General features: G+C 53.4%; 1 protein-coding gene across 3 annotated transcripts in view; it reads left to right on the forward strand.

The window, feature by feature from the left end:
• Positions 1-3,880: 3,880 nt before the first annotated feature.
• IGSF9 (immunoglobulin superfamily member 9) overlaps positions 3,881-12,142 on the forward strand; it is a 45,427-nt gene continuing 37,165 nt past the window's right edge. The window contains exons 1-3 of one of the 3 annotated variants that reach the window (XM_053277753.1): positions 3,881-3,951; positions 7,880-8,239; positions 10,617-10,808. In XM_053277753.1, the coding sequence (XP_053133728.1) occupies positions 8,182-8,239; positions 10,617-10,808 (250 nt within the window). In that variant the 5' untranslated portion in view covers positions 3,881-3,951; positions 7,880-8,181. Of the gene's footprint in view, positions 3,952-4,001; positions 4,470-7,879; positions 8,240-10,616; positions 10,809-12,142 lie in introns of those variants that run through there. The other 2 variants (XM_053277752.1, XM_053277754.1) reach the window with 2 other exon arrangements.

Genomic DNA, 12,142 nt, shown 5'->3' on the forward strand with positions numbered 1-12,142 from the left:
TTCATGAATGATTCTCGCATGCTGGTTCTCCGGGTGCAGCCAGTGGGCGGGGACAAAGCAGAACCCGAGAGCCTGGGGCGGAGCCTGGAGGGCTATGGGTGGAGCCAAGGGTTGTGGGCGGAGCATGGCCAGAGTACAGCCGACTCTGGCATGGACTGGATTTTCAGACTGGTTCCCCGCCAGTTTTCCTGCTTGGACCAGCAAAATATTGGCCAAGCACCCCAGCTGAGGGCGACCCAAAGACGGCAGCGTGGCGAGGGGCAGCTGTGGGGACAGGAGGGCCAGGCCAGGCGGCGGGATGAGCCTGCTGGGGGCGGATTGGCGTCGTTGGGGGAGTTCCAAGAAAGCGGCTTAGCGGGAATATTATTTACTCTTAACTCCTCTGACTTTAGCCGTGTCCTCAGCAAGCTTGGGGCCGGGCAGAGGCCGTGACGCGTGGAGCCCGGGGCACGCTGGGTTTCCCGCCCACGGGCAAAGGTCGCTGGGGGGCGTCACCGTTCCACGCCCGGCCTTCCGAGGGTGGCTGCCCCCCCGCACTCGAACACAATCCTCTCCCGCCTGCAATCTGCAGAGAGCGGACCGCCAACGCTCAAAGGCGCTCGATCAATGCCTCCGGTCCTTATTGTCTTCGTTTGGACCCTTGAGCCTTGAAGCCCGGCCGAGATGCTGCCAGGCGGTGCAGACCAGGGGTTCCCAACTTCGGGTCACTAGATGGACTACAACTCCCATCATCCCCAGCCACGCCCAAGGCTGGGAGCCCCAGAGACATCCTCGCCGTATTCACCCGAATAGAAGGCGACTCTGCATTGAAGGCGATGCCTTTAAAAAGATATTAAATACGAGTTATACCTGTATTTATCCAAAGAAAGAGGACTTTCAATTCAAGACGGCCTTCCTATATTTAACAGGAAAGGACAGAAGAACAGCCCGGCTGAATCAGGCCCAAGGAAGCCCATCTTGTCCAGCATCCTGTTTTGCAGAGTGGCCCACCAAATGCCACTGGAAGCCTACACGCAGGAGTTGAGGGCAGGCCCTCTCTCCTGTTGTTACTCCCCTGCAACTGGGACTCAGAGGCATCTTGCCTATAGCCTTCCGACTAGTAGCCCTTGATAGACCTCTCCTCCATGAAGTGATCCAAACCCCTCTCCAAGCCATCCAGGTTGTTGGCTGTCACCACATCTTGTGGCAAAGAATTCCACAAGCTGATGAAGCGTTGTGTGAAAAAGTACCTCCATTTGCTGGTCCTAAATTTCCTGGCAGTCAATTTCATGGGATGACCCCTGGTTCTAGTGTTATGTGAGAGGAAGAAAAATTTCTTTCTCTCCACTTTCTCTACACCATGCATGAATTTATGCACCTCTATCATGTCTCCCCGCAGTCATCTTTTTTTCTAAACTAAATAGCCCCAGGTGCTGTAGCCTTGCCTCATAAGAAAGGTGCTCTAGGCCCCTGACCATCTGGGTTGCCCTCTTCTGCACCTTCTCCAGTTCTACAATGTCCTTCTTGAGATGAGATGATCAGAACTGTACGCAGTACTCCAGGTGTGGCCGCACTGTGGCGGGTGGGGGAACTCATTTTGGATTCGGGGGAATACAGTAGGTGGACCAGGGGTCTGATTCAGTAGAAAGTTGCTCCCTTGCTGCCTATAAGCCCCCAGGAGCTTTCCCAGACAACAGGCTTTCTGCCGGTTTTCTGCAAGACTTTACTATGAGTTTGAAGTAGCCAAAAAAAAAAAAGATGCAAAAAGTTGATTGTTCCCCCCCACCCCGGATATAAATCGGACTGCACTCTAACATGCAATGAAAAACCAGAATTGTGTGTGAAGTACTCCCTGATAGCTTTCAGGGATTACTGCATAAATTTGGCTGATATGTGAACACACACACACACACCCTCCATTTCAGAGGAGATGCAGACTAAAAACCGGGTGTGAAAAACCTCCAGCTCTCCCGTGCGGGAAGGCAAGAATGCATTAATAAAACCCTCTGCTTTTCATCAGATCAGGGTGAAAGATGATCCCCCAGGGAAAGGGGTGGAGAATTCCTGCACACTTCCCAAAGCACCTCTGCAGCCTTTGGTTTTGTGGGGCCCAGGACGCACCAGATTTGGGCAGGGGGGCGACCAGTTCCCGACCCCCCCGACGAAGCCCTTGCCAAGGATCTCTTCCCCGCCACCCCTGTAAACACGAAGAAAGCATCTCCGGTTTCTACAGGTGGGGGAGTGGGTCTCGCAGGCAGCAGTCGGGGTCCTGCTTTATCGCCAGAGGAAATCTAAGAAGCGCTCAGTGAACCAAGGGGGGACACCTGGCCGCGGCTGAGCCCAGACAGGTCTTTCCAGCTGAGCCGCCGTAGCCGCCCCGCCAGGAGATCAGATGTCTCCCGCACCCAGGCCCGGATTAGATTAAAGGGGACTTCAAACAATATCTCTGGTTTCAGCCCCTCCAAGGTAGCGATTAGAGAGAGGGAAAATAATCCCCCCGTCACGCACCTGCTGTCTCGCTCAGCTCTGATGAAGGGCCTCGGCGTGCCAGAGGTTTGCTTTGGGCCTGGGAGGGGGGAGCGAGGGCGGCGGGGTATGGGGCTGGGGGGTGGCAATTTGGGAGCGGCGGCAGGAGATTTCGGCTCACTCCCCAGCGGGTTGCACTGGAGCCGATCACACACCTGCACATCCCAGCCCTCTGAAGGCAGCGCCGGCAAGGTGGAACATGTCTTGGGACGGATCTTCACTTTCCGGGGGGCCTCTGCTGAAGCCAAGCAAGCTTCTCTGGAAGAGAGGAGCACCCCTTCCTCGCCGGAGGGTCGTGGTCGCCCCCCAATTCCCCCCGCATTTCTGTGCTGATTGACAAGCCTTTAAGTCGGTAATTGACTCATATCGGGAGGGAGTGGAACTCGACATCAAAGCACAGGCGTGGCGTGCAAACACAGGCCCAAGTTGTTGTTGTTGTTATGAGAAATATTTGTATATCGTTTTGCTACAAAAAGAAAGTCCTCCAAGCCGTTTACATAACAAGGGAATGGGAAGATGGTTCCCTTTCTCAAAAGGACCAACTGTCAAAGAACAAGAGAGTCACACCTGGCACTTCCAGCCCAGGAAAGATCTTGACTGAAACCCTGGAGAGCAGCTGCTGGCCTGTGCTGGCAGGACTGGGAGAGACGGGCCAAAGGTCTGACTCAGCAAAAAGATGGCCCTACTCAACAGGAGGTTGAGTGCTTGCATGCTGCCTTAGACGGCTTCTAAAGGGGCTTAGGCCGATTCGTGGAGGCCCTCCTGCTGACGCTTGAAGCAGTCGCTTCCCCTGCCTAACGGAAGGGCCGCCCTGGCATTTTGTTGTAGTTGCTCAACCAAAATGAAAGTTGGCAGCTTTCCAGGACTGGCCTGGAGTCTCCAGAAATCAGTTTCCATCTCCAGGCGACTCTCGAAAGCCGGCCTGCCGATCTGGATGGCTTGAATGGGGAGTAAATATGGGGAAGTTCTGCTGGAATAGCTTTGGTCAGAGTGGGGAACCCTACGGCAGCGATCTGGAATGTGCAATAGCTAGATCTTGTGGAAACGGCTTCACTCAGGGTTGGCACCCTGAACCGTAAGAGAAGTGCACTCTGCACATGCTCAAGAGACACCCTCTACCACATGCTAAGGTTGAGGCCCCTGGCTTAAACAAAAACGTTCTGAAGCTAAGCCTTGCAAGGAAGGAAGGAAGGACGAAGGAGCTGGTATTGGTGGTGAAAGAAACATGATCAATTGTTGCTATTATTTTTTTAACTTGCAAAACCACCCATTCCGCTAGAGGGCACTCCAGACTCTGGCCCTGACAGGGGGAACTACACCTCCCAGAAGCCTTTGCAAACGAAACTCCCCGAGCTGGCTGGCCACACGCCCCTCTTTTAAAGCCTCCAAGCCCTGCCTTCCCCTTCCCTGCGATTGGAGAGTTTGGAAGGTGCAGGTCCTCTCCTGGTAAGGCGATTGGCCGTCCCTGTGGCAACAAAGAGGCTTGGGGAGGGGGCGGAGGGGGCAGCAGCCCCGCCCCTCCATTGTGGTGCAAGTTCTTCTTGCCAAAGGCTCGGCGAGCGGCGCAGAAGTTGCGCTCCGAGCGCTTTTTGCAAACGGGGGGAAGGAGAAAGAGCGCAGGCGGCTTGCGCGTATCTTGCGCGGCCGGAGGAAAACCCGAAGCAGTGTGTGTTTCCTCGCGGGGGGGGGATGCAAAGCGTACCGCAGGTGTGAAGGGGACGAAGCCGGGCTGGGGGGCACCGATCGCGGTGGGGGGAGGTGATTTCCAGGGGTCTCCCTCCCAAAGGCTGATTCCCTGCCTGGCTGCTGCTGCGCGCAAAGTTTGCGCAAAGGAGACGAGGGGAGGGCGCGGGGCGGCAGCGATGGAGACTTGTTGATGGAGCCGGCGGGGACTGGCCAGGCGAGCCGAACAGAGCAGCCCTTCCGGGCAGGAGGGATGGCAGCGGAGCGCAAGGAGCGCGCAGGTAAGCCCGCTCGGTGGGCTCTCTCCGGGACGTCTGGGTCGTTCTCCCAACAGATCTGGATCGGGGAGGAGGAGGAGGGCTGCGTGGGGGAGGAGGAGTTGGGGGCCACCGGGAGGGAGGGAGGGAGGGTGGGTTGGGTAGACTCCTTGGGGTTCTCCTTCTCCCTAGAGAGAGGGCTGGGGGGTGGCTGGGGGGAGTGGCGCCTGCTGCGGACTCCTGGGTTCTTATATTGGTCCTGGGGGCCAGGACGCCTGGGTCCCCCTTCCAGCCTCGCTGAGGGAGGCACGACCATTCTTAGCAGCTGCTGCAGGAGGAGGAGGAGGAGACGTCTGGCCGCCGCCTGGGTTCCCTGGCGAGCTCCCGGGCGAGAGGCAAGACCTAGATTAGGCTCTATTCTTCTCCGCTAGATTGGGGGGCGGTGGGAGGGGCCGGGCCGGGAGCTAAGAGGCCGGGGTCCCCCTCCCGGCTCAAGGGGCGCAGAGTTCCACAGGAGAGAGAAACTCTGTCGTCTTCTGTTGGTTTGGCTTTTTGGAGTCGCCACTCTTCCAGGGAGTGCAGAGAAGTTCTGGGTGCTGAGGAGGGATGAAAAGGCCTCGCTTTCTGTCCCGAGGTTGGGCAGTGGGGTCTAGTGGTTCGAGCTAGGAAGAGTTCTCTCCCGTCTCTGGGAGAAGAGAAGTGGGACCAGTGGCTTGGTGCTGAGAGAAGAACCGAGGGGGTCCTAGGCCCCAGCAGGGAAGTGACGGCGGGCCGAATCCAGATTCCTATCCGATAACCTTGGAGTGCAACCCTGAATATGCTTACTCAGAAGTAAGCCCCATTGAACTCAGTGGGGCTTGCTTTCTGAGTAAACATGCTCATTGGTAGTCCCAGGAGAAAATATGGGCGGTGGTGGTGGGGGGATGGGACTTTGTCCCATGCTTTTAAATTTCTGAAAGATGAAAAAAAAAATGTATGAGAGTGCTCCCATCCTCTGCATGTTTTCTTCAGAGGAAGTCCTGTCCTGCTGGTTTTGATGGAGCTGACTGCAGAAGCTTGCTTAGAATTGCAGTTCCGTTTCAGTGTTCGGTTTATGCTTCAGTAATGGGGCAGGCAGTTTGGGGCGGGGGGGGGGGCTTGCCTGCCCCTCCCTCCTCTGGCACAATCTCTGGGCACGGTTCGGATGCACCCTTTGAGGCCTAGGCGCCCCTAGGCCATCTTGCAGTGGGGCTGCCCATTCGAGGAGCATGGCCCAAACAGACTATTGTTGTTCAGGCAATGGACATATTCCCAGAGTGCTTTACGCCACACGCTTGTCTTGTTTGCTCGGTCCACAGAGCTGAGAGGTTTTCAAAGAGCCAGAAATTGAAAATCGGGGCCGTAGATTTGGGGGCAAATGCTGTGGAGCTTTGGGCCCTCCTTCTGTGGTTGGTGGCTAAAGTGGACAGGATGGTGGCGTTTGGTCATGATGGATGTTTCCCCTTTAGGATCAGCCCCAGGTGGATGGGAATTGTGATTTCCCCCCCCCACTCCCCATCATAAAGGGGGCTGTTGTCTATGGGGTTACTGTCGCTCCGAGAACGCTTCGTTTGTTTTCACTGCAGAAGCCAGAGCCTAAATGATTTCTATGGACATTATTCTGTGTGGCAATTGGGTCAGTGGGCCACACGGCCCTCCCAAACGGAGGAATGGTCCTCAGGCGTGTAAGACCCCCTCCCTGTAGGAGCAGCTGACACACACCAAAAATTGCAGCTGGCACACACACAAGGTTACCTGAATATATATATTTTAAATTCCCATATGTTTCGTTTGCAATTTTGCATGTAGTTGTGATCATTATTCCTTTGCCCTAAGTCTGCAAAAGTCACAGTTAGTTGTCGTGTTGTAAAAGAAGCTCTCCCTGTGGTGTGTGAGAAGCAGTGGAAAAGGTCTCTGCCTGATGTCCATCCAAGTTGGTACTTATTTCCTAGAACTGACACTTTTTTTTTTTAAAGGACATTTCTTATTCCTCCTTCCCATTCAGAGGAAGCTCGAGGGACTTACACCCAAATAATCATAATGAAATGAAAATAACGATTGCATCAAATTTTAAAAAGTTATCAAAGCAACAAGGAACGATCAACCAAAATTCAGCATACACACAATTCACTTTCAGCCTTGCCTCCGTCATGTGCTTTAGGCCCCTCCGCCATCCCTAAAAGCATTTCCAGCAGGTGTTTTGGTCTGCAAAAAAGGTCCATTCTGCTGGAAACACACCTCCCTCAGCCGCTTAGTTCTCTGCTAAACTACGTCTACACTTCCAGAGTTCCCCCGCTCCGAGTTGAACCCAGTTGCATGCCTGTGCCGTCAGTTGAAAGCAACCTTTCTCCAGCAGATCCAAATTGCTGCATTCCCTTGAGCCTGTCCATCAGTGAAGCCGGACGCATTGGCTCAGAATGCGCAGGGCAGACCGAACAACGTGGGCCGTGGGAGCCGGTTGGAGGGGGGAGTCCACGTGGAGCTGGGTTCTGGCTTGGGCATGTGTGTTTAATTTAACCCAGTTGCAAAAACTGGAGATGACGAGAGGAGGGAGAAAGGAAAGTGAAAATATTCCGGAGGGCAAAGGAGACGGAGACTTTCCTCCTTTTTTCTCTCTCTCCCTCCCTCTCCGCTAGGAAATTCTAGAATTGACGTATCTGGGAGAGGCGACACTAATTGGGGCTTTGCTCCCTTTGAGCATCACCGGTGTGACAGCTGCCTGACTGAGAGGCAAACCACCCAGGGCTGCTCTTCCCCAGGGTGTGGGAGAAATGAGAAGCCAATGGAAAGGAAGCAATGAGAAGAGGCAGCTATGTTCACTGGCTGATCTTTGTGTGCGAGGAAGAGAACTTGATGGATAACCTGCCTTATCTCAAGGGCTCGGGGGTTGAAGGGGGTCATGTGTACAGAAGATAGAGAGCTCTTGTGTGCCCTCCAAACCTTTCTGGCCTCACCTGTAACTGGTGTGTTTATTTTGCCTGGTGGTGACCCGTGTCTTGGTGAACGCTGTCCCATTCGTTCAAAATGCTGCCTGGGGCCAATTTCATCCCAGACAGACGAGATCGTACTCTTCTGCACGTCACCAGTATGTGGAACTCACTGCCACAGGGTGTGCTGGTAGCCACTGGCTTAGATGGCTTTAAAAGTGGGTTAGGCAAGCTGCCGGAGGAGGAGGGAGAAGTCTAGCTGAAGCCAGTATAACAAAGTGGAGCTTCCCTGTCCAGGAGTAGCCTACCTCTGCATATCAAATGCTGCAAGCAAAGGAGCTGGGATTTGCCTTCTCTTTTGGGAGCTTCCCAGAGACATCTGGTTGGCTGCTGTGAGCAGCCCGATGCTGACGGGCCTCCTTGTTTTTCCTTTCATTACTCTGCACTTTCCCCAACTAACTCCCCCTTCCCTGGAATTTTGCTCCACAGGCTTTGCTGCCTGCTGAGGCCAAGGGGTGGCAGAAACTTGTGAACTCGGACGCCAAGGCCACGTTCTCCCGGGAGCGCCGGGGCTTCTCCAGGGGTCTCCGCGGGGATGAGAAAGAGGGGCCTGGCCTCGGGAACCGCCCGACAACTCCTCCGGAAGGGCACGTCTCCCGACCGAGAAGGGCCCCCTGGCGCTGCATGTGGTCCCTGCTTCCGCCGCTGACTCCCCCGGACTTGGCACCTTGGCGTGAGGACGGATCCGGCTCTGGCGGTGCACCGAGGCGTCCGGCGGGGTCAACTGTGCTATGAATTGGTGTTTATGGCTGGTCTACCTCAGCCTGGTCTGCAGCCGGTTTGCTGAGGGTAAGGGCATTTGGTGGGCTGGGTTAGAACCGTAGATTCTGAAAGCTGGAAGGAACCTTCGGAACGTAGGACGCTGCCACATACTGAGTCAGACCCTTGGTCTGTCTAGCTCAGTGTTGTCTTCACAGACTGGCAGCAGCTTCTCCAAGGTTGCAGGCAGGAGTCTCTCTCAGCCCTGTCTTGGAGATGCTGCCAGGGAGGGAACTGGGAACCTTCTGTTCTTCCCAGAGTGCCTCCATCCCTTAAAGGGAATCTCTTGCAGTGCTCACATTTCTAGTCTCCCATTCCAATGCAACCAGGGTGGACCCTGCTTAGCTAAGGGGACCAGTCATGCTTGCTCCCACAAGACAAGCTCTCCTCCCTAGGAGAGGGTGGACCAGAAGACCTCGAAGTTGGAAGGTGCCTTTAAGAGTAGCTCTGGGCTCACCAGACTATTTTTATCCTTATGGAATAAAAATCTATGGAAGATGCACTTAAGAGTAGCTGTCTTTCCTGCCTCAGTCACTACTGGATTCAGTTTCTTGCAATGACTTTTACATAGTGTTCCCTTGCATCCCATTGGGGCTGAGACTATAGTTCACTGGTAGAACCTCTGTTTTGCTTACAGAAGGTCCCAGGTTCAAATTTTGGCAGCATCTCCAGGTAGGCCTGGGAAAGGCTCCTGCCGGAAACTTTGGAGAAGAGGCTGCCAGTCAGAGTAGACAGTGCTGAACTAGATGTAACAAAGGTCTGACTCAGGAGCAGCGTCCTTTTGTAGCTCTTCCGTAGCTGTGAGTGATTTTTCTCTCTCCTGGCCTCCGTTTCCAGTTCCTTTGTCAATATCAGTTTTGTTTGTTTATAACTCTTATTTATACGCCGCTGTTCATGCCAAGAATAATGCTTATTTTTGAAAACAAAAGGCCATGCACTGTGATATCAAAGAATCACAGCAAAATCAATTTCCTCCCTGATCCAGAAAACCAACAGCTAAAAAGATCCGGTCCAGCATCAACTGTGCACAAAAGTCAGTGTGGTCAGACTAGGAATGGGGAGGCTCGGGTTCAGATCCCCATTTAGAGACTAAATTTGCCAGGTGAGCTGGGCCAGTCACTCTCTCTCAGCTTTGACCTACCTCACAGAGGTACCTTGTTGCAATTCCTACGGAATTGTAAGGATAAAAAGAGTGTGGGAGAACTTGGTATATTGCTTTCAGCTCCTTGAAGGAAGGGGAGGCTAGAAACGTAAATAATACAGCTAATAACTGGCACATTAATAATTTAATGTGGTGCCTGAAAGAATATAGTGAGGGTCAATTTTCCTCACGGACCACATACACATGGTCATTGATTATCTTTGGTGAGGGTCTGTCTGAGTTTTGCACATTGCACTGTTGCCAGGTAGTCTGCAAATGACGTCACTTCCGTTGGGTATAAGTTGCAGCTCAGCTCTGCAGGGTTCTGTAACATCATCCTTGGACCACTAACCACACCCCTTTCAAGTACATCTTCACAATCCAAAGGACTAGGAACTTTGCTCCTAATGAAGCAGTATTCTGCACCCAGTTCTGCATTCTGCGCTCTTGCAGAATCCGGGCGTGCCAGAGTCATGAATAGAAGGCGTTAAAAAGTATTATTCAGGTAGAGAATTCAAAAGTTGATCGAACGCTGCCACTGGGCCATGGCCTGTTTGGGGGGTGGTTTTGTTTTTGGCTTGGCCTGTGGGCTTTTGCTCAGCGGAGGGCATCTCGGTCCATGCAACTTCCTTGCATGCTCAGCCAAGTGTGTGGCACTCCAATCTTCCTTGGGATTTCTGCACTTTTTAACTCTCCGCCCGGCAATTTCCCCTCGGCTCAGTTAACCGGCTCTCTTCGGCTGCCTGGAGGCCTTCCACGTGGCAGTAATGGGCAAGTTAATGTGGCCAACTTACTTGGCTTCCTCAGCAGGGTGCCTTGTGCCTCTTCCCGCAATGTGACAGGCAGCATTTCAACAGGTGACGCCTTTTCACGGTGCTGCGGAAAGGGGAGGGGGCACTTTCTGTATCTGGATTCCGGCTTGCTGCCATTAATTGTACAAGGACAGCTACCTGAGAGAGTGTTGGTTCTCCCCGTACCACCGGGGACAAGGCAGAGGGAAAGCTCAGAAAGCTGGAGGAGAGCTGTATCATGTGGCCGTAGAGATTTGACCCCCTTCAAGGCAGGGTGCCGCTTGAACATCCGCTGTGACCGAATCCTCCAGCACCCTGATCGCACGTGCATGGGATATAATCTGCCAGTCGCCCTTTGGAGAGGTTTCGGAAAGTTTTCGAGACTTTTTCAAGTGCTTTGAAGGGGGTGGGCTGGCGGGGGCAGGGGGGGGAGAGGTCCACATGCAATTTACCCTCTCTGCCCGTTTCCTGCCAGCAGGTAACGGTGAGACGGAGCCCCGCGCCGTGGTTGGCAGGACAGGGGAGAGTGCCATTTTGGGCTGCGACCTCCAGCCGGACGAGACCAGCCCCCCGCTCTACGTCATCGAGTGGGTGCGTTTTGGATTCCTCCTCCCCATCTTCATCAAGTTCGGCTTCTATTCCCCCCGAGTGGACCCAGAGTACGTCGGTAAGTGCTCGTTCTGCCCAGATGGCAGTTTCTCCTCCTCCCCAATATGGATAAGTGAAGTGGTTAGAAAGAGTGTGTGTGTGTGTGTGTTTTTCTGGTAGTCCCAGAAATTTGGCTGTGATACTTTTGCTTTTGAGAACTGTGATTTGTCCCCTTTCGGTTCATCTAATCTGGTTTTAATGGCTTTATTATGTAGGATATAAATTGATTAAGTAGTAGTAGTAGTAGTAATCGAGTCCCTTTCCCCTGGTGTGCTTCGGGGTTTTTTTGGCTTTTCTCCTTACCTGTCCAGTCTCTGATTGGTGGGGCTGAGTGGGCGCTGCATGACCCTGGGGCCTGCCAGGCACAAATTCAACAGGTGAAGCTTTCCTCATTTTATGATCATTTCTATAGTCCTGTTGGTGTACACCATGGTTTTTGTCATAATCTCAAATCTGAGACCCCTCCCCACAATTGGAGGCATGAGACTGGGTGGGGAGACTCCGTGTGCCAATCTCTGCGTTTTTGTCAGAACCCTCTACGGCAGGGCAACAGAACCAGTAACACCACCATCACCACCCAGAGTCATGTTTACTTTATTTTATTTACGTTTATATCCCGCTCTTCCTCCAAGGAGCCTAGGGCAATGTCCATGGTTATGTTTCACTCACAGCAACCCTGTGAGGTAGGTTAGGCGGAGAGAGAAGTGACTGGCCCAGAGTCTCTTAGAGAGTTTCATGGCTGAACACGGATTTGAACTCGGGTCTCCTTGGTCCTAGTCCAACACACTGTTTCATCTAAGGCCCTTCCTTAGAGAATGACTCATTGAAAACCTGCTAGGTTTAGAGCCCCTTGAAAACCTGCTAGCCGAGGTAGAGGTCCTGCAGTGCTTAGGAAAATCGAACATGGTCCCTTGGCATGACAAGATCTTTCCAAGAGAAGGGATGGAGTGAATCTACTCTGCACCAGTCCTCGGCTGGTGCAACATCCACTTCATGCAGTTCTATCCAGCTCTCTTGGTTGCCTGTCCATGGTCCTGAACTCATGTCGGCTATCCAGGGTCCATGTCCATCTTAGATCCTTGCCTCAGCAGAAGCTTCAGCTAGGTCTGGGATGAGTGAGCTTTGCAGAGGAGCTTCAGCAAACGGGTCTCTGCCCCAAAGCGCTTACCATCTAAATTTCCATGGAGGGAAGGAAGACATGCTCAGTGTAACCAGGGAAGGTTATATGCATATACATTCGTGTAAGAACATGTGCAGTGCTGACCTGTTCTTGGGAGGAGAGCTGGTCTTGTAGTAGCAAGTGTGAATTGTCCCCTTTGCTAAGCAGGGTCCACCCTGGTTTGCATTTGGATG

This window comes from Hemicordylus capensis, chromosome 14 (assembly GCF_027244095.1).
Source record: "Hemicordylus capensis ecotype Gifberg chromosome 14, rHemCap1.1.pri, whole genome shotgun sequence".
NCBI classification, from domain to species: Eukaryota; Metazoa; Chordata; class Lepidosauria; order Squamata; family Cordylidae; genus Hemicordylus; species Hemicordylus capensis.